Source organism: Pleurodeles waltl, chromosome 9 (assembly GCF_031143425.1).
Source record: "Pleurodeles waltl isolate 20211129_DDA chromosome 9, aPleWal1.hap1.20221129, whole genome shotgun sequence".
In the NCBI taxonomy this organism is placed as follows: Eukaryota; Metazoa; Chordata; class Amphibia; order Caudata; family Salamandridae; genus Pleurodeles; species Pleurodeles waltl.
This window is the reverse complement of record NC_090448.1, coordinates 575,080,707-575,106,572: the sequence shown is the minus strand read 5'-3', so window position 1 is coordinate 575,106,572 and position 25,866 is coordinate 575,080,707. Positions and strand designations below refer to the sequence as shown.

At 50.6% G+C, this 25,866-nt stretch overlaps 1 protein-coding gene across 3 annotated transcripts in view; it reads left to right on the top strand.

Annotated features, from left to right (window-relative positions):
• LOC138259678 (cytochrome P450 2G1-like) overlaps positions 1-25,866 on the top strand; it is a 406,140-nt gene that overhangs the window by 351,907 nt on the left and 28,367 nt on the right. For all 3 annotated transcript variants that reach the window (XM_069207555.1, XM_069207554.1, XM_069207552.1), the window contains one exon: positions 4,247-4,388. In XM_069207555.1, coding sequence (XP_069063656.1) covers positions 4,247-4,388 — 142 coding nt within the window. The remainder of the gene's footprint in view (positions 1-4,246; positions 4,389-25,866) is intronic.

The window sequence follows — 25,866 nt, the reverse complement described above, 5'->3', positions numbered from 1 at the left end:
AGCATTCTCTAGATTCTGGAGTCCATGGATGCACATTAGGAATTATAGATTGTTAACATTTCTCTGACCGGTTTGGCCCAAGCTTTTTAGGAAACTTAAATAGAGCACAGATAGATTTATTAAAATACTGTGACCTAGACAGGAGTCCATGAGCCACGTTCATTAAATAAAATACCAAGGTAGAAAAGGGTTGAAGTAACACTTAATTTGACATTATCAGTTCTAAAATCACTGCACTTTTGCTTAAGCCTGCCTCATTTCAAAAGTTTCCCCTATGTTGATAGATAGGCCAAGATCAGTCATAAAGGTTGCAAACCCGCTGAGTAGCTGTTGCAGACCCTGAGGGGTACGAGATAGAAGCACATTATCATCAGTTTAAAGCAAACAAGGTATGGGTCCGCTAACGACCTGAGGGTCACAACAAATATTACACAAGGTGGCCTCCAAGCTATTAACATATAGTGTAAATAAGAGCGGTGCCAAGACACAACCTTGCCTTACCCCCGCCCTAATTTAGAAGTGCTAGTGCAAGCTCCTTTGGTACCATATTGTACTCTGGCCTTACCATTGGAATATAGTGCTCCAAGAAAAGCAGTGATCTGGGGGTCCACTCCCAGGGTCTTCACTCCCAGGGTCTGCAAGTAAATCAATAATTTGTGATGTATGACACTATTGAAAGCACTTTCAAGATCTACAAAAGCTAAAAACAGTCTCCCCCATTCATAGCCATATATTTGCTGATAAGTACATTTAAATTAAGACTATGCTCAGTGGTCCCTAAGCCTTTCCAAAAACCGTATTGGGTATTGGAAAGTACATTATTGTGTTCTTCCCACTCCCTCAACCAGCTCAGTAAAATGTTTCCAATCACCTTGTTTGCAGAATCAAGGAGTGAGGTAGGGCAGTAGCAGGCAGGATCTGAGCGGTCACTCTTCTTAAAAAACTGGAACTATCATGGCCTCTGACCAAGTGGCAATAAAACCAGCATGACAAAAGGTCTGCAGTACTCCAGTAATAATAGGGCCCCACAGTAAAATATTGGTTTTAAATAAGTTGATCGGAATTCCATCCCGATCCGGGGCTTTACCGCCCTTGCTATCCATGACTGTCCTAATGACTTTGTCCAAAGTAAAGTTTAGACAGCTGAAGTCAGAGTACACTCTGCCCAAAGAGATGGTATCAGAGACTAGAAGACAACAAGATTGAGTTAGAACACATCCTGGAAAAATGGGTAACCCATTTCATTTTATTGATTGCTACCTCAGGCTAGGTGTTAACTCATCCTAAGATGGGGACCATTTATGACCTTCCAGAAAGCGCAGATATCCCTAGATGCACTAGCTTCAATCAAAGAATTCCAAGCCTCAGTTCCTAGTTTCTTTCTTCTATTATTCAGGGCTATCTTGTATGTTGATGTATATCATCTTACTTCCAAAGGACAAAATATGCAGGGCTAATAGCTGTCTACGTGTTCATGAACAATTGGTATCAAACAAACAGGACTTTTTTATTTATTAGTTTTAATTGGTGGTTTGGTGAGGGCTGTTTTGATACTATTTGATATTATTAAAAAAGCAAATCTAACATCATTTTCCACGGAGGAAATATCAAAATATGTCTCAAAAGCATCCTTGTGGAAAGTAACTACTTTTACAAAAAAGTTATCTGATTTCACCCAGGAGCCTTTGAACAAACCTTTTGAGTTTCAAGCAGTCAGTTAGAGGTTCCGCTTAGGTGTCACGACTTCTAAGCTCCAACATGAGTAATATGGACTGGGAAAAATGGTCACATGTCTGGTATGTTTTAAAGTCCACTAAAATAGGTTGACAATTATTAGATGACAAGCTGAAATCAATGATGGAAGAGTAACCTCCCTGGCAAAAGGTGGGTTTAAACGGAACACATGGGTAACACAATTCATTGGAAAAGCCAAGGTTGAATTTCAGCAGTAGAATATTCAGCAACAAACCATACCTGCAATGAGTAAAATAAGTTAAATCATCATTATGAAAATTAGTCATGCCACGGATTGATCTGTCTGGATGAGGACAAAGACGGATGTGAAAATTGCCACCCCATACCAAATAAAAATCCTTCCTCTCTTTGCTGCAGATTTTTTCTAGATCTAATTCAAACTGCAGCAGGACCGAGTTAATATTAGAGAAAGGTATATTTTGATAAATATTAACAACAAATAGGCTGATATTAGAATGAATATCACAGGCAATAACCAATTAGTAGTATGAAGAAGAGTCAAAACTAACAATGTTGTAGGGGAAACAGTTGGACCCGGGCTATGGGCATGCCAGCTAAATCCAGGGTGGCTGTTGAATGAAAGGTCTTAAAGCCATTTAAATGAATATGGTCCAAGGACCATGTCTCCTGAAAACAGAGAAACAGAAAATGTGACACAAATTCCATCCAAGGAGAAAAAAGCAGCTTGGCACATAGGCCCTCCACATTCCTAAAAAGAATGTTGTAATCAGGAGGCTGTTCAGTAGTTGATGACTCTACGATGACAGCTGGAAATTAGGATCAGTAAGAACTGCAAGAGTGGCTGCAAGTGAATTAAATCAAAGTATAACAGATTTAAAGCCTAAAACAGAATTATGTTAAATTAACCAGTTTTACTTAAGAACAAATACCACACAAAATTGCAGTTTCATGCCACCCTTATCTCTCCCTCTCTCTCACCAGCTTCAAAGAGTCATTGATAAAAAAAGAGAAAACAGTATTTTTTTTTAATGACCTACCAGCAGTAGTGCTGGGACAATTTTTTTCACTACGGTAGGAAAGTGAACAATCTGTGTTAGGGTGCAGCAAAGCACAGCAAGTGACTTGTTTTTAAGGGAGGGATAAACAATATAGCAAATTCCATACAGCATCCTACGATTGTTAGCCCACTGCACATCAGCTGCAGGAAGCTTTAGCATGCCCATCAGAAATAAACAAAACTCTTTGCTTCAACGTTTTTCAATAGTAGACTTATCCCCCACCTAGCAAGACAAGGAACATTAGTGGTATCACTCATCCTAAATATGGCTAGAGGACAAAATTATCTCCATTGAGAAAACTGAACTTGGGTAAAAAAGACATAATGACCTAAGAAATATAGTGATACAATAATTCACAGCCATCACAAAACAACAAGACGTATCAACTAACTCTTATTAAAGTTCAAGGACAAGATGAAGGAAGCAGTTTTATGATTTCAAACACTCAAGTCGCCGACTGCAAAAATTATTTTTTCAATAAACCAATCTCATCTTAGCAGTTGGTAAACTTTAACCTTAAAATGGGATTGCGACCCATAATAATTCAGTGCTTGCAAGACGCACTCAAAGGGTATGTGATGTATCAATGTTTTGATACCATACACTGGTCACAAAACATAGAAAGAATTACTGACTTTTAATGCAGTGGCGATCGCGGAGGGAAAAGGACAGGGCGGCGCATGGCGGGGTGGCGACCCAAAAAAAAAAAGTATAATAAAAAAAGTTTTAAACTTACCTGCCATGCCGCTCCGGTCCTCGGTCCTCCACTGCAGGCACAGACTCCCAGCCTGCCCTGTATCCAATCCTAACGCTGCTTTCATGCTGCCTGCAGCATGAAAGCAGCTTTAGAACTGGACCGCGCCCAGACAGGGTGCTCCAAGGCAGAGTGGAAATCTCTGCCTGCTCTCTCCAACCCAGCAATGCAGTGCCGGGTTGGAGAGAGCCTAGTGCACATATGTGTTTGGCCGGGCAGAGACGGCCGTCCAGAACACTGAGGGGGAATGCTGTGCACTCCCCCTCCGTCCCTGACATCACCCATGCCCCTGCCCCTTTTACAAGAAAACAATAATAAACATAGCTTTTTTACCTGTTTTTTTGTAGCCCCCTTGAGGAACAAGGGCTGTATCTAGTCCAAAATGTGTCCTGTTTATGAAATGGAGTACCTCAGTCACTTTCAGGCCACCACTCGTTCATTTGTAGGTAATCAATGGCGATCACAAATACCGACCTAGCTGGTTAATATTCTTTAGGCAGGTTGCTTTGAGACCCCTTGCACAAGGGAATTTTTACAATGTGGCCTATTATTACATAGGTCAAGCGCAAACTGCATCCCTGCTCACAAATCAGTTGGGGTGTAATTTGTACATCCTGGTTTGTGAACAGAGTAGTGCATTCCTCAAGCCTGTAGAGAGGGAGAAGAAAAACATTGGTACTATTTTAAAATGGTGACTTTTACTCATTTCATATTCTAGGGAACTGATGTGATGCCTCTGCTTTGCTCTGTGTTACGAGATTCAAAGGTCTATAAGGACCCAGAAAATTTCCATCCTGAACACTTCTTGGATGAAAATGGTGGTTTTAAGAAGAACAGAGCATTTATGCCATTCTCTGCAGGTAACATTTATTTTCCTGCCCATAATAAATGAAATGTGTGGTCACTGTAGTACAGGATATTGAAGAGCAATACAATGTACAAAAACAATACAGAAACACAGCAAGATGAAACAGTTAACTCTCTTGGGAAATGCAACATAAAGCATAATGAGAAAAAAAAGAGGGACAAAATCACTGACACATGTTCCCTTAACGTTTTTAACATTCATTGTTTGCAAATCAGTCCATGGTTTGGCATTAATGTTAAGGGCATGGAGATAGGGCCAGTTCTAACACCATACAACAGATAACTGCCTTTCCTGTAAGCACATATATCTCACTTTGAGCTTGACTCGGATATTTGGATAAACTTAGCAAGAGAAATCAGAACCCTGCTTGTCTTTTGGAACAATTTATTGGGGAACAAATTTAGCAGCTCCACTTCTGGAGGGGGTAGTGATCTGCAGCCAGGGCCTGGGGTGTCACAGTGGTGGAGGTTAAGGTGACAAGGCTCACAGCATAATATAAATATCTCAAGATTAGAATTATGACACTTACCATTACCGAAGACAAGGCACCAAGTTACACATGTTTGTATTCACTCCTACTGTGCGACAAATGGGAAAGGGTGGGGTCTATGAGTTTGAATGATGGATGGCTGCCCTCATGCAAGATGAAGACTCCAACATCGAAAACCATGATGCTAAAAGCGTCACTGGCCTACAGTGGATACCAATATAGCCCACAATGGAAACTAAGGGCTTTTGAAAGCTAAGAGTCATGAGACACAGTGAAGAAAAGTTGATTCACTGCCTGGCTTCCGTCTCCTACTTCAAAGCATGGCAGGGCAGGCAGGCAGCCTAGGAATGACAGCCCAGAGTTAGACACATTGATTTGTTTGGAAATACAATCATATCTCCAAACAAACTGATCTATTTAATATTTTTTAATGTAGCTGTGCAGGAATTTCAGAGTGGCGCACCCCCTCATCCCTAAAGGAGAAACCGTTCCTGATCTTTTCATAAAAAACATGAGTGATTACATGGGAGTGCCCATGTTCCATACACAGTGCAACTCCTTGACTCAAGTAGCACCAAAAAGTGCATAGCTTTACTTTGCGTTGTTAGGGATACTTTCAAGCACAAAAGAGCAAATCCCAATTCAACACCAACATCACTTTCTTGGTGCAAATTCAGCACAAAATTTTAGTAAAGATGAACCCTTGATTTCTAAGTTTTGAGCTTACTAGTGTCTTAGAAAGTTGAAGGATTGGAGCAATTGTATGTTTCCACTGTAGACACTGGTGAATGTTATTTGTCACTGTAACTTGATAGGATTTTGTGAGGTCACAAAATTGTGTAGTAATGAAAAACAAAGGAAAATAATAACTGTGGAAAATGGCCATTTTTGCAGGAAAAGCCCCAAACTTTTCGGCTTCTGACCTCCTGTTCATGACCCTGTGCTGAATTTTGATTTTGCTGGCTTTAGGACTCCAGGCACTTTACCACTGCTGACCAGTGCTAACTTGCAAGTGCACTCTATCTAAATGGTATTGGTGATCGGTTTATCCATGATTGCCATATTTGATGTACTAGTAAGTCTCTAGTATAGTGCACCAAGTGTACCCAGGGCTGTAACTCAAATGCTACTGGTGTGCCACCCACATGAGTAGCCCTGTAAACATGTCTCAGGCCTCCCATTGCAGTTTATGCATTCAGTTTTAAACTGCCATTTCGACCTGACAAGTGCACCTACTTGCCCGGCCCAACCCTTCCCTTTTACTACATGTAGTTCACCCCTAAGGTAGGCCCAAGGCAGCCCTAAGGGCAGGGTAAAGTGTATTTGTGTACTTAAAAGGCAGGACATGTACTGGTGTAGTTGTACTTATCCTGACAGTGAAATGCAGCTGAATCAGTTTTTCACAATTGCAAGGCCTATCTCTCCCATAGGACAACATGTGGATTGCCTTGAAATATCTTTCAAGTGTAGTTTCCTATTGGGAGCAGATTGAGATGTGGAGTTTGGAGTCTCTGAACTCACAATTAAAATTTTTATTTTTGGGGAAAGTTGTTTTTTAAATTGTAAGTATGAAAATGCAGTTTTTAGAAACTGGGCATTTTCTTGCTTAACCATTCTGTGCCTTTGCCTGGCTGTGGCATATATGTCTGGGTCAGGATGACAGTTGGGCTGGTTGTGGATTCACTCTAGACAGTTGCACAAAGGGAGCTGGGTTGTGCCCTGCATATCCTGATGGGTCTCCCTGGTCTAGAGTGGTGGGAGTAGCTGGCACTTGCACCTGAATAGGGCTGTGCCTGTACTTACACAAAGCAGTCTCCACCCCCCTGGAGTGTGCCTGGGGTCAGGGCAGGAAAGGCAGGGTCTTGTGCACTACAAAGACTTTTCTTTGAAGTTTGCCTACTTCAAAGGCAGAAATGGTTATAAGTACTGGACCTCTGACCCCACAAAGTTAAAACACTTCTGGACTGAGGATATTCTGTCAAGAAGAAGAGCTGGATGCCATGGGCGGAACTGCCACTCTGCCAGTTGCTTTGTTGTGCTGGCCTGCTGCTTCTATCCTGGGAGTGAAAGCACTATGCCTTGCTTTCTACATCCTGCTTTCCAAGGCTCTCCAAGGGCTTGAACTGAGCTTGCCTCCTGATAGAAGTCCCAGGGACATCAAAGACTTCATCTGCCAGAGCCTGGACTCTTCTTTTGATGGGTGGTCATTACAACCCTGGCGGTCGGTGTTAAAGCGGCGGTAAAACCGCCAACAGGCCGGCGGTAAAAAAAATGGAATTACGACCGTGGCGGAAACTGCCAACATAGACAACCACTTTAACATTCCGACCGCCAAGGCGGTACAAACAAACAACGTGGCGGTAACCGCCAACAGACAAGCGGAGGACAATGTACCGCCCACAGAATTACAACAGTCCAATCCGTCACCTTTTCGGGGCAGATTCACAGCGCACAAAAACACGGCGGAAACAGGACTTGGGACGGAAAACGCTCACCTCTACACATCCCACGAGGAACCAGGACGCATGGAACCGGAACTTCAGATTCCTCCAGCCTTTATCTTCCTGCTCCTCTACCTGGAGCACGAACGCCAGCGGCGAAGACCACGGTGAGTACTGCACCTACGACACAGGGAAGGGGGGAGGGAAAAAACAGTGACACACACACTCAACACCCAACACCCCCACCCCCACCCTCACTCACTACAACACACACACTAATACAGCATCATACATCACAGTTACATCCCCCAATCCCCCCGGAAGAATGCAAGGACCAAAGGAAATGAGTTGAATAATTGTAATATATTAAAATGCAGTAATCAAAAATATATACAAATATAAAGATATGTACACTATAAACAATTATATACACCAAGAACACAAGTCCAAGGGCTTCCACCATCATAGTCCGTGGACCACTGGGCCCAAAAGGCATGGCCGAGGCCCACACTCAATACCCGAACAAGACGGAGAGAACACTGCAAGGGCATCAGATAGAAATAAAACAGGCACCTCAGGGGGAAAGGAAGGGGGGGCACCTCAGCCGGATGAGTGCACAACGCCAGATCCACGAGGGGGCTCCATGCCCACTGTTCAATCCTGGGGAGTGCAAAGCCACAGTCTCTCAAGTCTTTACGGTGGGTGGTTTGCCCACTGTTCAATCCTGGGGAGTGCAAAGCCACAGTCTCTCAAGTCTTTACAGTGGGTGGTTTGCCCACTGTGCAATCCTGGGGAGTGCAAAGCCACAGTCTCTCAAGTGGATAACAGTCTCCACTGGTTTTGGAGGGGGCTTTGTGCCCAGAGTGGTTCATCCTGCCAGGGACTGAGGTAGTGGATGTGATACTCCACTGGTTCTGGAGGGGGCTTTGTGCCCAGAGTGCTTCATCCTGCCAAGGACTGAGGTAGGGGATGTGATACTCCACTGGCTCTGGAGGGGGCTTTGTGCCCAAAGTGCTTCATCCTGCCCGTGGCGGCCTCAGTAGCATTGTAATCATTGGCGCTCACTGTCCTGCGGTCTTGTCCTGGCGGTCTTGTCCTGGGCAGCGGGGCTGCTAGTGGCGGTCTTGTCCTGGGGAGCGGGGCTGCTGGTGGCAGTCTTGTCCTGGGCAGCGGGGCTGCTGCTGGCGGTCTTGTCCTGGGCAGCGGGGTTGCTGGTGGCGGTCTTGTCCTGGGCAGCGGGGCTGCTGCTGGCGGTCTTGTCCTGGTCAGTGGGGTTGCTGGTGGCGGTCTTGTCCTGGCAGTCTTGTCCTGGGCAGCGGGGCTGCTGGTGGCGGTCTTGTCCTAGGCAGCGGGGCTGCTGGTGGCGGTCTTGTCCTGGGCAGCGGGGCTGCTGGTGGCGGTCTTGTCCTGGGCAGCGAGGCTGGTGGCGGTCTTGTCCTGGGCAGCGGGGCTGGTGGCGGTTCTGTCCGCCGTGCTGATCTTCCCAGACTTGCCGGTTTTACTGTGCCCCTTCCCCACTTTGGATGGTGTCACAGCTGTCTCCAAACTCCCAACTGTACCCCTGGGAGCGGCTTTGGTGGCTTGTTTCTTTCCCCTCTCCTGCCGGGCACTGGCCAACTTTTTATGCTTTACAGGTGGGGGACTGTCCGTGCTCTGGCTCCTTGCCACACTGGCTGCTCTGCTGCCTGGTGCACTCCAGAATCCTGTGAGTACTGGCACCACTGGTCCCGCCGATGTTGTGGCTGAGGTGCTAGGTTGGGACCTGGAGAGTCAGGCCCTAGGAGACTGAAGGGGTGGGGGAGGTGAGGGAAAGAGGTCAAACTTGGACAGGAAAAGTTTCTTAGGAACACTGGGACGGGTAGCTGGAGTGGGTCTGAGAGTGGAGGAAGAGGTAGTGGTTGTACGTTTGGTGACTTTGGGTGAAGGTGCATGGGCTGTAGGCTGTCATGAGGTGGATGGCTGTTGGGTGGGTGTGTGGCTGCGTTTGTATACCTTGGGAGGTGGCCTCACAGACACACTGGGAGAGGACACAGGGGATGTGTGAATGGTAGTTGGGGTGGTGACTGCACGTGAGCGGGGTGTGGTGATGGGTGTGCAGGTGATGGACATGGTGGCTGAGGATGTAGTGCATGCAGGTGTGAGTGGAGATGAGACAGGGAGGGAGGAGGGAGACGAGGAGGAGGGGGACACAGTGGAGGCAGTGGATGTTGGTGTGTCTGCATGTGTATGATGCTTGCGTGAGTGCCTGTGGGATGTGTGGTGCTTATGTTTGCCAGAGCTTCCCTTGTGTGTTGAGGTGTGCGCATACTGGGCTGATGGTGTGCTTGGGATAGGCTGAGGTACAGGGGTGTGGGTCTGGGTGGAGGAAGTAGGAGGGGGAGGCTAGAGACAGGGACAATGGCTGCCATCAGTGCTGAGGCTAGAGTCTGAAAAGCTCGCTGAAGGGCTGCCTGACCAGAGTGAATGCCGTCCAAGTATGCATTGGTTTGTTGCAACTGCCTCTCCACACCCTGGATGGCATTCAAAATGGTAGACTGCCCAACAGTGAGGGACCTGAGGAGGTCAATGGCCTCCTCACTGAGGGCAGCAGGGGTGACAGGGGCAGGGGCTGAGGTGCCTGGGGCGAAGGTGATGCCCACCCTCCTGGGTGAGCGGGCACGGGGCACACGCTGAGGGGCTGCTGGGAGGGCGTTGCTGGTAGGTGGGTGGCGGCTGTACCTGTAGATGCAAGGGAGCTCCCATCAGAGTAGGAGTCTGTATCGTTGGTGTCAGCTCCTGTCCCTGCCGTGGAGCTCCCCTCGCCCTCCGTCCCACTGGTGAATTCAGACTCCATAGTGTCGCCCTCCAGGGCCATGTGGGATGCAGCTCCCTCCTGCTCTGGTGCCGCTGCTCCTCCGCCTGATGATGCTATTGCACACAAGAACAGGGAGACCACAAAAAGGGGGGGAAGACAGGAGAAAGACATGTTGAGTGCATGCAATACCACTACCGTTGGCGGATACTACAGACACAGATGCCCCCTGCACTACGCCGCGCACTTGGAGTCCACTATTCAATCCCAGGGACATGGGTTACAAGGCTATGCCCGATTTCTGCACACATGGGTGTCACAGGAGCCTGACTAGGTGTAGTTGGAACTGTACACAGGTGGGGTGGGGTGCCATAGGGCCTGCCATAAGAAGGGTCCTTGCCTACTAAACTCACCCTGGCCTAGGGGAACCCACAGCCCACCTCCCCCACCCAAACACCTAAAATGTGCGCTGAATCAGCAGAATGAGAGTGTATTCACCCCCTTGTGTCTGCTGTGATGCCCTCAAGTGCCCATCCAACTCCGGGTACGCCACCGCCAGGATCCTGAACATCAGGGGGGTCATGGTGCGATGGGCACCCCTCCCACGTTGGGAGGCCATCCCCAGCTGGGCCTCCGCCGTCTTCTTGCTCCAGCGGCTAATGCCCTCCCATCTTTTCCTGCAGTGGGTGCTCCATTTGTGGTATACCCCCAGGGTCCGGACTTCCTTGGCGATGGCACGCCAAATGTCCTTCTTCTGGTGGGTGCTGACCTACAGGAATTGTACAGGGGAAGAAGAGAAGTAATTACCATCTGCACCGTCACTGTCATTGGCCCGCATCTCTACCCTTGCCATTACGTAAATGCACTCACCGTTGTTTCATGCACGCCTCATTCTCACCCCCGTATCTTTCATCCACACTACTCCACACAGGCATTGCCCATACAGCATGCTCACAGTGTACTTACATGTTTGTCTGGAGGATCGTAGAGTAGCGTGTACTGGGGGAGGACCCCATCCACGAGTTTCTCCAACTCCTCTGTGCTGAAGGCAGGGGCCCTTTCCCCAGACACATGAGCCATCGTCGCTTCCAGACACAGATCGCACCAGCACTTGCAGTGTAGGTCCTCTCCTGTCGAAGATCAGGTATCAAGTGATTGAACAGAGAGAAAATGGTGGTCACGTCCGCGGTGGTGCGGACCAATGTTAACCAATGCAGGATTGCGCCGCGGTCTTCGTTCGCCTACCGTGACGGTGTACAGCGCCAGCGTAGTTACCTCATATCCCCCTGTCCCACTTTACAGGTCAGGCAGCCGCCATTTAATGGGCCCACATGGCATTTATTTGGACTGCGTCACACATATCTAGACCTTGCCTAAACACTCATACAGACAAATTTCGATTTGCTAATATTTTCAGAGTAAGCTGTGTTTACGTACCTCATAGTTGGTTGACTCGCTGTTCTCCTCCATAGGCACCGTCCGCTGGGGCAGGTGAGGAGATGGCGCCATCCTCCGGTGTACAGACCGCTGGTGGACCTGTCGACAATGGAGGAAAGAAGTTTGATCATCACCTACAGGTTTGACCGTGCCACAATCCAGGAACTCTGTACCCAGTTGGAGCCTGACCTGATGTCAGCAATCCGCCATCTCACAGGAATCCCCCCTCAAGTGCAGGTGCTATCAGTGCTCCATTTCCTGACAAGTGAGTCTTTTCAAACTACAGTGGCCATAGCATCAGGGATGTTCCAGCATATGTTTTCCAACGTGTTGTCCAGAGTGTTGTCTGCCCTGCTGAAACACATGCGAAGCTACATCGTATTCCCTCAGATGGAGGATTTGCCTACAGTGAAAGGTGATTTCTATGCCCTGGGACATATCCCCAACATCATATGTGTCATTGATGGGACACATGTGGCCTTGGTCCCCCCCCCGCAGGAGTGAACAGGTGTACAGAAACCGGAAGAGTTTCCATTCCATGAATGTGCAGATGATGTGTTTGGCAGACCAGTACATCTCCCATGTTAATACTAAATTCCCTGGCTCAGTGCATGACGCCGACATTCTGCGGAATAGCAGCATCCCTTATGTGATGGGGCAACTCCAGAGGCACTGTGTGTGGCTATTAGGTGAGGACATGGGCCCAATACAGTGGGAATAGTTGTCTGGGTCTGTGGATGTCCCTATGAGTTAGTGTGTGTCTAACAGTTGTCCCTCGCCATTTGCAGGTGACTCTGGTTACCCCAACCTGCCATGGCTACTGACCCCAGTGAGGAATCCCAGGACAAGGGCAGAGGAACGCTACAATGAGGCCCATGGGCGAACTAGGAGGTTTATAGAGAGGACCTTCAGCCTCCTGAAGGCCAGGTTCCGGTGCCTCCATATGACAGGTGGATCCCTATTCTACTCACCAAAGAAGGTATGCCAGATAATTGTGGCCTGCTGTATGCTTCACAATTTGGCTTAGCGACGACAGGTGCCTTTTCTGCAGGAGAATGGTCCAGATGGAGGTCTCGTGGAAGCTGTGGAGCCTGTGGACAGTGAAGACGAGGAAGCAGAAGAAGAGGACATAGACAACAGGAACACGGTGATCCTGCAATACTTCCAGTGAGACACAGGTAAGAAGACAACACTGCCTGCTACATCTGATCTAATTCTACTACCTCTCTACTGTCTGTCATTTACACCCAGTGTATGGTCACTGAGTTGTCACTTTCCCTTACGATTTCACAGATGTGTGAAATCTGCTTTGTTTCCTCATGGACTAGAGCTGTGTGACATAGGTATGTTGACATTACATTTGATCTAGCATTTTGCCACTGTAATTGCTAATACACTATTTCAAAATCACAGACAGACTCCTGATTGTTTTGTGATTTAAGGGTGTTTATTTAAGTGCTCAACATTGGAGGGGGTTGTAAAATGGTGAGGGGTGATGGTGGATGAATGTCCATGGCAGATACAAGTCTATTAGTCTCCAAGGTGCATTGCCCAAAGGGGCATAGGAAGTGGACCTGGGGCAGTTTAAGGATGGACAGGGTGACAAGGTGGGACATAAGGATAACAATCAGGGTGGTCTCATTTCTTGGCGGGGGTCGTGGCATTGTTCACTGTCTTTGTCCTGGATCTCAGGACCGTTTGCGTGGTGGTTCTCCCTCTGCAGGGGGTAGGGTGCTGGTGTGGTGGTACTGTGGCGGGGCCTCCTGTCCACTAGCGCCGGCGGAGGTGGTGGGCAGTTCATCATTGAGGCTAGTGTCAGGGGCTCCTTGTTGTGCCACAGTGTCCCTCCTGGTGTTGACAAGTTCTTTCAGCACCCCTACAATGGTGCCCAGGGTGGAATTGATGGATTTGAGTTCCTCCCTGAACCCCAAATACTGTTCCTCCTGCAGCCGCTGGGTCTCCTGAAACTTGGCCAGTGCCGTTGCCATCGTCTCCTGGGAATGGTGGTAGGCTCCCATGATGTTGGAGAGGGCCTCGTGGAGAGTGGGTTCCCTGGGCCTGTCCCCCGTCACACAGGAGCCCTCCCAGTTCCCCTGTGTTCCTGGGCCTATGTCCCCTGAACTGTGTGCCCACTGCCACTGCCCCCAGGTCTCTGTTGTTGTTGGGGTGATGGTTTGGCCTGGGCTCCCTGTAGTGGTGGACACATTGCTGCTTGACGTGTCCTCGGGACAGAGGTCTGGGCCCGCTGGGTGGGTGCTGTGCTGGTGTTTCCAGAGGGGGAAGCTCTGTAGTGGCTTGTGCCAGTGTGAGGGTAACCGACTGTCCTGAGGTCCCAGATGGGCTGGGCTGGTCATCTAGATCCAGTTGGACAGAGCTGATGTCATCACTGTGGGCCTCTTCTGTGGGTGGGGTGGACATATCTGGACCCTCCTGTCCGGTGACTTTGGGTAGGGGAACTGCAGGGGTGTAAAAGCATGATTATTGCATCTGTGTGTGGCATGGTGTGCAATGGGTGGGTGACCGTGTACCCCAGTGCTTGCATTCCTGTGTAGGACCTTGTGTGATGATGGTTATGGTGGTGTATGGGTATGTGCAGTGGCCATGCTTTGGTGATGGGTGTCCATGCTTTGGTGTTGCATGCAGGGCTTGGGTTTGGGATGTGTGGTTTGTGATATTGGGACATGTGTGAGGAGTTGGAGTGATGGGGGTGAGGGCGAGGGTGGGGGTATGTGATGGCTAGCAGGTTGGGTGGGGGATGAAATAGTGAGAGATTGGACTTACCAGAGTCCATTCCTCCAGCTACTTCTGCGAGGCCATCAGGATGCAGCATAGCCAAGACCTGCTCCTCCCATGTAGTGAGTTCTGGAGGAGGAGGTGTGGGTCCGCTACCAGTCCTCTGAACCGCGATGTGGTGTCTTGAGACCACGGAACGCACCTTCCCCGTAGGTCGTTCCACCTCTTCCTGATGTCATCCCTAGTTCTTGGGTGCAGTCCCACTGTGTTGACCCTGTCCACGATTTTTCGCCATGGCTCCATCTTCCTAGCTATGGTGGTGTGCTGCACCTGTGATCCGAATAGCTGTGGCTCTACCCGGATGATTTCCTCCACCATGACCCTGAGCTCCTCCTCAGAGAACCTGGTGTGTCTTTGCAGTGCCATGGGGTGGTGTGGGTGATGTGTGGGGTGGTGTGTGTTGTGATGTGTGGGGTGATATGTAGAGGTGTGTTGTGTGAGGTGCATGGATGTTATGTGAGTGAAGGTGTTGTGTGCCTGTGGATGCTAGTGTTGTTGATGGTGGTGTCTCTCTCTGCCCTTCTTTCGGAATTTTTGGTCGTATGGGTTTGTGGGTATTGTGAGTGTGTGTTTTATATTGTTTTGGGTGTGTGGGAGTGGTATGTGTATGTGTATCAGGTGTGTGTATTTCCATTTGTCCAAAGTGGATGTGTTTTGTAAGTGTATGTGTATTTTGAGCGCTGTGGTGTGTACCGCCAATGGAATACCGCGGTTGAAAGACCGCCGCGTGGACTCGTGGGTCATGATAGTGTGGGCGTATTCCTGTTGGCGTGACTGTGTCAGTTTTGTTATTGCCAGTTTATCACTGACCTTTGGTGTGGCGGACTTGTGTGGGTGTCTAGATTTTGGCGGATTCCGGGCTTTGGGTCATAATGACCGTGCCGGTATTCCGTGGCCGCGGCGGTGTGTTGGCGCTCTTCTGCACGGCAGTAAGCAGGATTTACCGCCAATGTTGTAATGATGGCCAAAATGTCTTCTGCATCTTCAAAACACAGTTAAGCACTATTGACTTTGGCAAAGTACATGTTGCATGCACATTTCTCTGCATTCACATAATAGGCACCTTACCTAACTTGTGGTAAAAAGTGCACAGCATAAAATATATTCAGTGTATACTTTACCATCCTTCTCCAGATGATGCCACATAATCAATGTGATACAGGGTAGCTTGTTTTTTGTTTGCTGGCATGGCTCGGCATGCTCTCATATTCTAGTGCTAATAAAGGAGTATTGTGGGTCATATCTTAACAATGGGAAGGATCAGCAGGAGAGGGCCAACTTTCTAGGACTGAGTGAGGCTAGCCTGAGACATTGTGTCACGGCCTGGGTGAAAAACTCTGTTCTGCTCACCAAGTTTGTGGAATTTGGCAACTCCACGTTCCACGGAGAACATAGAACTACTGATAGACTCTGCACTCTGCAGCGGAGCAGAGTTTTTCCCCCATTGGTGCGCACTTTGGCCCTCATTACAACCCTGGCGGTCGGTGATAAAGCGGCGGTAATACTGCCAACACGCCGGCGGTAATAAATATGAAATTATGACCACGGCGGAAACCGCTCAGACAGACAGCCACTTTAACACACTGACCACCAGGGCGAAATCAACAGGCACAACGGCGGTAACCGCATACAGCCAGGCAGAAGACAATGTTCTGCCCACTGTATTATGATACACCAATCCGCCATCTTTTCCGGGGCAGTACCAATGACATCAAAAGCCTGGCAGAAACACTGCACAGAAGAGAAACAACTCACCTTTGGACACTCCAGGAAGAACCATGCCGCCATGGAGCCCGAGTTGCATGTGTTCCCCATGCTCTTCTACCTTCTGGTCCACTATGAACACCAATGCCGGCGAAGACAACCTCGGTGAGTACTGCCGCCTAGCACACAGGGGAGGGGGGAGGAAAAAGAGAATGACACACACACACAAAACCCCCACCCCCAATACCATACACACAAGTAGATGCAGTAACATTACATATTCACCCCATAACCCTCAGGAATAATGCAAGGACAATATGAATTGATTAAAGTGAGTGTAATAAGATAAAATACTATAAATATGTGCATCCAAATCAACAAGTATATACATATTTACAAATGTAGGGACACTGCCCAGCCCTCAATGTTCGTGGGCCACAGGGCCACATCACATAGTCCAAGGCCCAACCTCACTCCTGCAACAACACAGAGAGAACACTGCAGGGGCATCAGGTCGAAAATAGACAGGCACCTCAGGGGGATGGGGAATGGGGGGGAACCTCAGCCGGAAGATGGTACAACGCCACTGGTCCTGGAGAGGGCAACATGCCCATTACTCTGTCCTAGGGAGTGCAAGGCCACAGTCTCTCAAGTGGGTGACCTGCCCACTGGCTCTTGGGGGGGGGGGCAACATGCCCTGTGCTTGGTCCTGGGGAGTGCAAGGCCACAGTCTCTCAAGTGGGTGATTTGCCCACTGGTTCTGGAGGGGGCATTGTGCCCAGTGAGCTTCATCCTGTGGAGGATGGTGTGAGTGGATGGCTTCTTCAACTGGTTCTGGAGGGAGCATTGTGCCCAGTGAGCTTCATCCTGTGGAGGATGGGGTGAGTGGATGGCTTCTTCCACTTGTTCTGGAGGGGGCATTGTGCAAAGTGAGCTTCATCCTGTGGAGGATGGGGTGAGTGGATGATTCTTCCACTGGTTCTGGAGGGGACATTGTGCCCTGTGATGCAGATCTTGGGGAGTGCAAGGTCACAGTCTCACAGCTGGGTGTCAGACCCACAGGATTTTCTGGGACCAGACCGCACAACAGCCCATGGAGGCAGGACTACATGCTGTCTGCCGGCGGTGACAGCTGCACAGTAGTGGTAGTGTTGGTGCTGCTGGTGGAGGTGGCAGTGGTGGGGGGAGGCTCCAGCCCTTCCCCTGCAGCCTCGAACAGCTGCCCACTGGGGCTGCTGCTGCTGGTGGCGGTGCTGGCAGTGGTGGGGGGAGGCACCAGCCCATCCCCTGCAGCCTCGGATGGCAGCCCACTGGGGCTGCTTCTGCTGGTGGCGGTGTTGGTGGCGGTGCTGGAAGTGGTGGGGGGAGGCTCCAGCCCATCCCCTGCAGCCTCGGACGGCTGCCCACTGGGGCTGCTGCTGCTGGTGGCGGTACAGGTGGTGGTGCTGGCAGTGGTGAGGGAAGGTTCAAACCCATCCCCTGCAGCCTCAGATGGCTGCCCACTGTTGCTGCTGCTGCTGGCAGTGGTGCAGGTGGCGGTGCTGGCAGTGCTGGGGGGAGGCTCCAGCCCATCCCCTGCAGCCTCAGATGGCTGCCCACTGGGGCTGCTGCTGGTGGCGGTGCAGGTGGCGGTGCTGGCAGTGGTGGGGGGAGGCTCCAGCCCATCCCCTGCAGCCTCGGACAGCTGCCCACTGGGGCTGGTGGTGGCGGTGCTTGCAGTGGTGGGGGGAGGCTCGAACCCATCCCCTGCAGCCTCGGACGGCTGCCCACTATTGCTGCTGCTGGTGGCAGTGGTGCTGGTGGCGGTGCAGGTGGCGGTACTGGCAGTGGTGGGGGAGGCTCCCCTTCCCTCGGACGGCTGCACCACTATAGTTGGTGGTGGGGGCTCCAACTGAGTCCCTGCACCAGGCTCCTTGCCTCTACTGCCTGCTGTTGCAGGCCCCTTGCCCCTCCTTCCTGCAGCTGGTGCTGCCTCCTTGCCCTTCCGTCCTGCAGCTGGGGCTGCCTCCTTGCCCTTCCGTCCTACAGCTGGGGCTGCCTCCTTACCCTTTTGTCCTGCAGCTGGTGCTGCCTCCTTGCCCTTCTGCCCTGCAGCTGGTGCTGCCTCCTTGCCCTTCCATCCTGCAGCTGGGGCTGACTTCTTGCCCTTACTCAACGCACTCGTGGCTGGCATCCTATCCGTATGCCTGGCTGGTGGACAGGATCCTTTCCCACCTGGAGCAGTTGGGGACACTACTGTGCCCGTGGACTCTGTGGGTGAGGTGCTTGCCTGGGTTTTGGCCGCCCTGGCCTGACGTGAGGGACGGGGGATAGGGAAGAGGTCAATGGTGGAGAGGAAAAGCTTCTTAGGGACATTGGGGCGGGAAGAGGGAGATGGTTTGGGAGTGGAGGAAGAGGGAGTGGTGCTAGGAGGTGTCTGTCTGCTGTGTTTGGGTGCAGGTGCATGGGCTGGATGCTGTTGTAAGGTGGATGGCTGTTGGGTGTCTGAGTGCTTGCATTTTTGTACTTTGGGAGGAGGGGGCACAGACACAGTGGGAGAGGACACAGGGGACGTGTGCATGGAAGTGGGGGTGGTGACTGCCAGTGAGGGGCGTGTGCTGTTAGGTGTGCTGGTGATGGGTGTAGTGGATGAGGATGTAGTGCATGCAGGTGTGAATGGAGACGAAACTGGGAGGGAGGTGGAGGAGGAGGAGGAGGGGGCCACTGTGGAGGCAGTGGATATTGGTATGTCTGCTTCTGGATGGTGTTTGTGTGAGTGCCTGTGGGATGAAGTGTGGTGCTTGTGTTTGCCATTTCCACTCTTGTGTGTTGACCTGGGTGCATGCTGGTCTGACTGTGTGCTTGGGATAGGTTGGGATTGAGGGATATGGGATTGGGAAGAGGACGTTGGAGAGGGGAGGCTGGAAACAGAGACAATAGCTGCCATCAGAGAGGAGGCCAGAGCCTGGATTGATCTATGTTGGGGCGCCAAGCCAGTGTGAATGCCCTCCAGGAATGCATTTGTCTGTTGCATTTGAGGTGCAATCCCCTGGATGGCATTCATAATGGTTGACTGCTCAACAGAGATGGATCGCAGGAGGTCAATAGGCTCCTCACTCAGGGCAACAGGGCCAACTGGGGCAGGGCCTGAGGTGTCTAGGGCGAAGGAGATGCCCACCCTCCTGGGTGAGCGGGCATGGGAAACTCGCTAAGGGGCTGCTGGGAGGGCGGTGCTGGTACAAGGGTGGCGGCTGTACCTGAAGCTGGGGTGGTTCCAGAAGTGTCCATCACCACCAAGGAGCTCCCCATCGGAGGAGGTATCCATGTCTGAACTGTCCCCTCCTGTCCCCTCCTGTCTCCTCAGTGGTGCTCCCCTCGCCCTCCGTCCCACTGGTACCCTCACCTTCGGTGAATTCGGCCTCCTGGGTCCTTTAGGGTGCAGCTCCCTCCATCGCCGGTGCCTCTGCTCCTCCGCAAGATGATGCTAATGCACATAAGGACAGGGTGACAAAACAAAAAAGGGGGGGAAGACACAAAGGATACACTTGGTCAATGGTACCAACAACACCACCGTTGGCATACAGGACACACTCACACACAGGGAACAGCCCTACGCGCTAGGCAATGCACTACCAGTCACAATGGTAGTCAACAGGCCATAGATAGGGACACCTAACACCAATTGCAGCATACCTGAGACCCACAGACCCCTGCCCAGTAGTGGATGCCTACTAGCTTGGTTGGAATACTTTCACATCAGAACCCTGCCCACCATGGGACCTACCCTGCAATGCCAGGCCTAGCCTAGGGGCACCAACTGGGCCCACTACCCCCACTCGGATACCACCTCACCAGGTGCAAGTTGTATATTGGGGCACTGTACTCACCCCCTTGTGGCTGCTGTGATGCCCCCAAGTGCCCATCCAGCTCCGGATAGGCCACCGCTAGTATGTGGACCATGAGGGGGATATTCAGGGTTCGACGGGCACCCCTTCCTCGTTGGGAGGCCATCCCCAGCTGGGCCTCCGCGGCCTTCTGTGCTCAGCATCTCAGGTCCTCCCACCATTTCCGACAGCGGGTGCTCTGCCTGCTGTAGACCCCCAGGGTCCACATGTCCTTGGCGATGGCACGCCATAAACCCTTCTTTTGATGGGCGCTGACCTGCAGGGAAATAGACACAGTGAAAGGAATTAGTCCGGCAGTCCTACCTGTTACACTCATGGCCCACCATGCCCCTTCCCATCCCCATTAGCACAGACATGGCCGACAATACATGCTGCACGCTGCCCAGGGCCCATTCACCACCCACCCCCTACTTGAGGCCTTCACACACAGCACTCCATGCATTCACGCACCATGCATTGTACTCACTTTGTACTCAGTTAGTATGGAAGCCCATACAGCATTCGGTACTGGGGTAGGACCCCATTCACCAGTCGCACCAACTCCGCCGAGGTGAAGGCAGGGGCCCTTTCCCTAGTCACGCTAGCCATGGTCAGTTCCAGACAAAGGTCACAGCAATACATGCAGTGTAGGTCCTCTCCTGTTGAAGGTCGGGTAGCAAGTGAGGAATTAGATGGAAAATGGCAGTGACGCCCACAGCAGTGCATACTGTCACCGCCGGCATACATCACTATTGGCCATTGTACCCCATAGGGCCCAATGTTAACCAATGAGGAGTTGCACGGCGGTTCTCGACTGCCTCCCGCAACGGTGCACAACGTCAGCGGAATTACCTCATTTCCACCTGTCCCTCCACACAGGACAGGCGGTCGCCATTTCGGAGGGGGGGGCAGGCCATGGATCCTAACTGTGTCACATTACACAAATTCACCATTTGGACATCTCCAACACAATAGTGTTACAATCACAATATGCATTGAACTGTAGTGGTTGGAATTAAGAGATAATGACCAGGTGCTCACTATTTTACCCCATAATTTGCAACCGCTGCGGATGAATAGGAGATAGAGATGGTGGACTTGGCAACAATGGAGGACAGGCACATTATGCTCACCTATAGACTTGACAGGGCCACAATCACGGAGCTGTGTGCCCAATTGGAGACTGACCTAATTTCTGCTACCCGTCATCCCACCAGCAACCACCCTCTTGTGCAAGTGCTATCAGTGCTCCATTTCCTGGCAACTGGCTCCTTCCAAGTGACAGTGGGCTTGGCAGCAGGAATGCCTCAGCCAATGTTCTCAATAGTGCTGACCACAGTGTTGCCTGCCCTGATTGAACACATGTGCAGCTACATCGTTTTCCCCCAGGTGGAGGATTTGGGGCCATAGTGAAAGCTGATTTCTATGCAATGGGACATATCCCCAACATAATGTGTGGGGCCATTGATGAAACACATATTGAATTTGTCCCCCCGGGCAAAATGAACAGGTGTTCAGAAATCGAAAGAGCTTTCACTCCATGAATGTGCAGATGGTGTGCCTGGCGGACCAGTACATTTCCCACGTCAATGCAAAGTATTGTGGGTCTGTGCATGATGCCTTTATCCTGAGGAATAGCAGCATCCCAAATGTGATGGCTCAACTCCAGAGGCACAGGGTGTGGCTAATAGGTGAGCCCTGGTTCCCACCTAGTATATGTTGGTGTATAAGTATGGTGTAGGCCCTAACGGTTAGTGTGTGGTTAACAGTTGTCCCTCAATATTTGCAGGTGACTCTGGTTACCCCAACCTCTCAAGGCTGTGAGGAATGCCAGGACAAGGGCAGAGGAACATTACAATTAGAAGAATTATAGAGAGGACCTTTGGCCTCCTGAAGGCCAGGTTTCGTTGCCTCCATCTAACAGGTGGATCCCTGTGCTACTCACCCAAGAAGGTCTGCCAGATCATCGTGGCATGCTGTATGTTGCACAACCTTACCTCGAGATGGCATGTGCCTTTTCTGCAGGAGGAGGAGGCTGGAGATGGCCGTGTGGCAGCAGTGGACCCTGTGGACAGTGACAAAGAGGAGGCAGAGGAAGAGGATGTGGACAACAGAACTACACTAATTCAACAGTACTTCCACTTACACATAGGTAAGACACTGTAACTTCACCTTCCATTGCAGTTTTGTGTTGGACATTGGACATGGCAGCCTGAATTTCCTATTTCCATGGCCACTTACTGTACCCTTTGGCATCTCTATTTTCAGATCTGTGTGCCCCACTCTGGCTCCTGGTGTGTTTACCGATGCCCAATATAGGTCATACCTATGTAAATATTATGGTACATTTGAACTGTACTGTTTACAGTTTGTTAAAATAATACATATTTCAAATAATTGACAGACTCCATACTTGTAATAGTTCCAAGGGTGTTTATTTCAGTGCTGAAAAGTAAATGGGGATATGCAATTGCAGGAGGCTGGCCTGGTTTGTAGTGGGTACCAAGGGGTCCTTACACTCTGTACCAGGTCCAGTTATCCCTTATCGGTTTAGAAGAGGTGTTTCTAGCAGCTTAGGCTGATAGAAGGTAGCTATAGCAGAGCAGCTTAGGCTGAACTAGGAGACATGCAAAGCTCCTACTATACCACTGGAGTCATATGTACAATATCATAAGAAAACACAATACACAGATATACTAAAAATAAAGAAACTTTATTTTTATGACAATATGCCAAAAGTATCTCAGTGAGTACCCTCAGTATGAGGATGCGAAATATACACAAGATATATGTACACAATACCAAAAATATGCAGTAATAGCAAAAGGAAGTAATGCAAGCAATGTAAAGTTACAGTAGATTGCAATAGGAGCACATAGGTATAGGGGCAACACAAACCATATACTCCAAAAGTGGAATGCGAACCACAAATGGACCACAAACCTATGTGAGCTTGTAGAGGGTCGCTGGGACTATAAGAAAACAGTGAGGGTTAGAAAAATAGCCCACCCCAAGACCCTGAAAAGTAGGTGTAAAGTGCACCTATAACCCCCAGAGAGCACAGAGGTCGTGATAGGGGGTTTCTGCAAGGAAGACCAACACCAGCAAAGCAACAACAGTGGATTTCCGGACCTGAGTACCTGTGAAACAAGGGGACCAAGTCCAAGAGTCGCGACAATGTTGAGAGTGGGAAGATGCCCAGGAAATGCCAGCTGAGGGTGCAAAGAAGCTGCCACCGGATGGTAGAAGCTGTGGATTCTGCAAGAACGAAGAGGGCTAGAAACTTCCCCTTTGGAGGATGGATGTCCCACGTCGTGAAAAAGCTTGCAGAGGTGTTCCCATGCAGAAAGACCGCAAACAAGCCTTGCTAGCTGCAAGGATCGCAGTTAGGGTTTTTGGATGCTGCTGTGGCCCAGGAGGGACCAGGATGTTGACACTTGGATGAGGAGACAGAGGGGTGCCCAGCAAGTCAGGGAGCCCTTACAGAAGCAGGCAGCACCCGCAGAAGTACCAGAACAGGCACTTGGAAGAGGAGTGAACCGAAGTCCAACCGAAGTCAGAAAAGGGAGTCCCACGATGCCGGAGGACTACTCAGGAGGTTGTGCACTGCAGGTTAGAGTGCCAAGGACCCAGGCTTGGCTGTGCACGAAGGAAATCCTGGAAGAGTGCACAGGAGCCGGAGCGGCTGCAAATCACGCGGTACCCAGCAATGTAGTCTAGCGTGGGGAGGCAAGGACTTACCTACACCAAACTTGGACTGAAGAGTTACTGGACTGTGGGAGTCACTTGGACAGAGTTGCTGAGTTCCAGGGACCACACTCGTCATGCTGAGAGGGGACCCAGAGGACTGGTGATGCAGTCTTTTGTTGCCTGCGGTTGCAGGGGGAGGATTCCGACGTCCCACAGGAGATTTCTTCAGAGCTTCTGGTGCAAGAAGGAGGCAGGCTACCCCCAGAGCATGCACCACCTGGAAACAGGCGAGAAAGCGGCAGGATCAGCGATACAAGGTTGCAGTAGTCGTCTTTGCTACTTTGTTGCGGTTTTTGCAGACGTCCTGAGCAGTCAGCGGTCGATCCTTTGGCAGAAGGTGAAGAGAGAGATGCAGAGGAACTCGGATGAGCACTTGCATTTGTTATCTAAAGAATTCCCCAAAGCAAAGACCCTAAATAGCCAGAAAAGGAGATTTGGCTACCTAGGAAGGGGGATAGGCTAGTAACACAGGTAAAGAGCCTATCAGAAAGTCTCTGACGTCACCTGATGGCACTGGCCACTCAGAGCAGTCCAGTGTGCCAGCAGCACCTCTGTTTCCAAGATGGCAGAGGTCTGGAGCACACTGGAGGAGCTCTGGGCACCTCCCCTGGGAGGTGCAGGTCAGGGGAGTGGTCACTCCCCTTTCCTTTGTCCAGTTTCGCGCCAGAGCAGGGCTGGGGGATCCCTGAACCGGTGTAGACTGGCTTATGCAGAGATGGGCACCATCTGTGCCCATCAGAGCATTCCCAGAGGCTGGGGGAGGCTACTCCTCCCCAGCCCTGACACCTTTTTTCAAAGGGAGAGGGTGTAACACCCTCTCTCTGAGGACGTCCTTTGTTCTGCCTTCCTGGGCCAAGCCTGGCTGGACCCCAGGAGGGCAGAAACCTGTCTGAGGGGTTGGCAGCACCAGCAGCTGCAGTGAAACCCCGGGAAAGGTAGTTTGGCAGTACCCGGGTCTGTGCTAGAGACTCGGGGGATAATGGAATTTTCATGGAATTTTCTCCCCAATGCCAGAATGGCATTGGGGTGACAATTCCATGATCTTAGACATGTTACATGGCCATGTTCGGAGTTACCATTGTGACGCTATACATAGGTAGTGACCTATGTATAGTTCACGTGTGAAATGGTGTCCCCGCACTCACAAAGTCCGGGGACTTTGCCTTGAACGATGTGGGGGCACCTTGGCTAGTGCCAGGGTGCCCACACACTAAGTAACTTAGCACCCAACCTTCACCAGTTGAAGGTTAGACATATAGGTGACTTATAAGTTACTTAAGTGCAGTGGTAAATGGCTGTGAAATAACGTGGACGTTATTTCACTCAGGCTGCAGTGGCAGGTCTGTGTAAGAATTGTCAGAGCTCTCTATGGGTGGCGAAAGAAATGCTGCAGCCCATAGGGATCTCCTGGAACCCCAATACCCTGGGTACCTCAGTACCATAGATTAGGGAATTATAAGGGTGTTCCAGTATGCCAATGTGAATTGATGGAATTGGTCACTAGCCTGTTAGTGACAATTTAGAAAGCAGAGAGAGCATAACCCCTGAGGTTCTGGTTAGCAGAGCCTCAGTGAGACAGTTAGTCATCACACAGGGAACACATACAGGGCACACTTATGAGCACTGGGGCCCTGGCTGGCAGGGTCCCAGTGACACATACACTAAAACAACATATATACAGTGAAATATGGGGGTAACATGCCAGGCAAGATGGTACTTTCCCACAGCAATGGGCTGGGTTGATGATGGAGGAAAGTCCAGGATAGAGTCCAGTCTATTTGTATCACAGGTGCATTGTCCAGGGAGCCATAGGAAGTGGAGCAATGGCAGTTCAAGATGGACGGGGTGACACAGTGGGACATAAGGGTGACAATCAGGTGAGTCTTATTTCCTGGCGGGGGTCTTGGCAATGTTCTCTGCCTTCTGCCTGGATCACAGGGACAGTTTGCGGGGCGGTTCTCGATCTGCAGGGGGTGGGGTGCTGGTGGCCTGTTGTTCCTATGGCAGGGCCTCCTGTCCACTAGCGTCAGCGGAGGTGGAGGGCTGTTCTTTGGTGTGGCTGGTGTCAGGGGCCCGTTGGTGTGCCACTGCCTCCCTCATGATGTTGACCATGTCTGCCAGCACCCCTGCAATGGTGACCAGGGCGGTGTGGGTGTCCCTCAGGTCCTCCCTGATCCCCGGGTGTTGTCCCTCCTGCAGCC